At 51.3% G+C, this 1,052-nt stretch overlaps 1 protein-coding gene across 1 annotated transcript in view; it reads right to left on the reverse strand.

The window, feature by feature from the left end:
- The window catches only part of LOC125483465 (nucleolar protein 58-like), an 11,661-nt gene extending 10,968 nt beyond the window's left edge, over nucleotides 1-693 (reverse strand). The window contains exon 1 of the mRNA XM_048598679.1: nucleotides 469-693. Within this exon, the coding sequence (XP_048454636.1) occupies nucleotides 469-693 (225 nt within the window). The remainder of the gene's footprint in view (nucleotides 1-468) is intronic.
- Between the last annotated feature and the right edge of the window lie 359 nt (nucleotides 694-1,052).

A 1,052-nucleotide genomic window follows, 5' to 3' on the forward strand; every position in this document is an offset into this window, starting at 1 on the left:
TCTTTTTTCTTTCTCTTCCCCTTCTTCCAGTCAGTGGAGGAAAAGGTGAAATTGTGGAGGAGGGCGGATGGAGTGGTATTCTTGGCGAGGTGGTGGCCCTGGCCTGGCAGTGGGAGCCAGGGTCTCCTGGTTGTGGTGGGCCTGGAACAGAAACTCCAGGTGTTGACGAGGCAGCGGCTGAAACAGTGGCCATGTAATATGCCCAGCGCAGGGACTTAAGGCATTGACGAGGGGGCAGCTGCAGTGGAGACAAGGTTGCTAGTTGTGGTCGGTCTGGAGCAGGGACTCCTGGTTATCAGCGAGACAGCAGCAGCTCCTGGTAGTGGTAGGCCTGGAGCGGGGACTCCGGGCGTCGTTGAGGCAACAGTTGAGCCAAGGACTCCTGTATGTGGATAGGCCCGGAGTGGGGTCTCCTGGTTTCGGTGAGGCAGTAGGGGCGGCAGCCCTTTTGTTGTGGTAGTCACAGACCCAGGGACTCCTGGTTATCGGCAAGGCAGCAGCAGCAGCAGAGCCAGGGGATCTGGTGGGGGAGCAAGTGTGAGTCCAGTATGGTACTCTGCATCGGTGGCCCGTCAGCAAGGTGGGCCTAGCGATGAAGAGATGGCACCTGAAGAGTGGCGACTCTGACTGTGGGTCCGGCACAAGCAGCATACGGGTGGTAGAAGGTCGTTGGTCAGCCGGCTCAGGACTCATGGCAGAACGAAGATGGACTATCTTTCAACTGTATCTTTTATTTTCTTAAACTGTTCAAAATGGCATTGGATTATGACAATTGAAGCTTTTCACTGTATTTTACTGTGTTGTTCACTGTTGTGTACAAGTGACAATAAATTATTGTTCACATGAAAGTGATCTTTTAATGGTCAGCAACTTTCTTTTAGCAGTGGGTCAAACCATCAGTTCAAAGAAATCACGTGACTTAAGACAGACGACAAGACAAGCTACCTGGTGAGATAGATACTTAAGTGTTTCGTGTTTACTGAGTTGGACTTCTATGACACCGAGAAAGACAGGCTAGAAGTCAGTTCAGTTCAGAAGGAAAGAAGAATATC

Source organism: Rhincodon typus, chromosome 7 (genome assembly GCF_021869965.1).
Source record: "Rhincodon typus isolate 14 chromosome 7, sRhiTyp1.1, whole genome shotgun sequence".
Classification (NCBI taxonomy): domain Eukaryota; kingdom Metazoa; phylum Chordata; class Chondrichthyes; order Orectolobiformes; family Rhincodontidae; genus Rhincodon; species Rhincodon typus.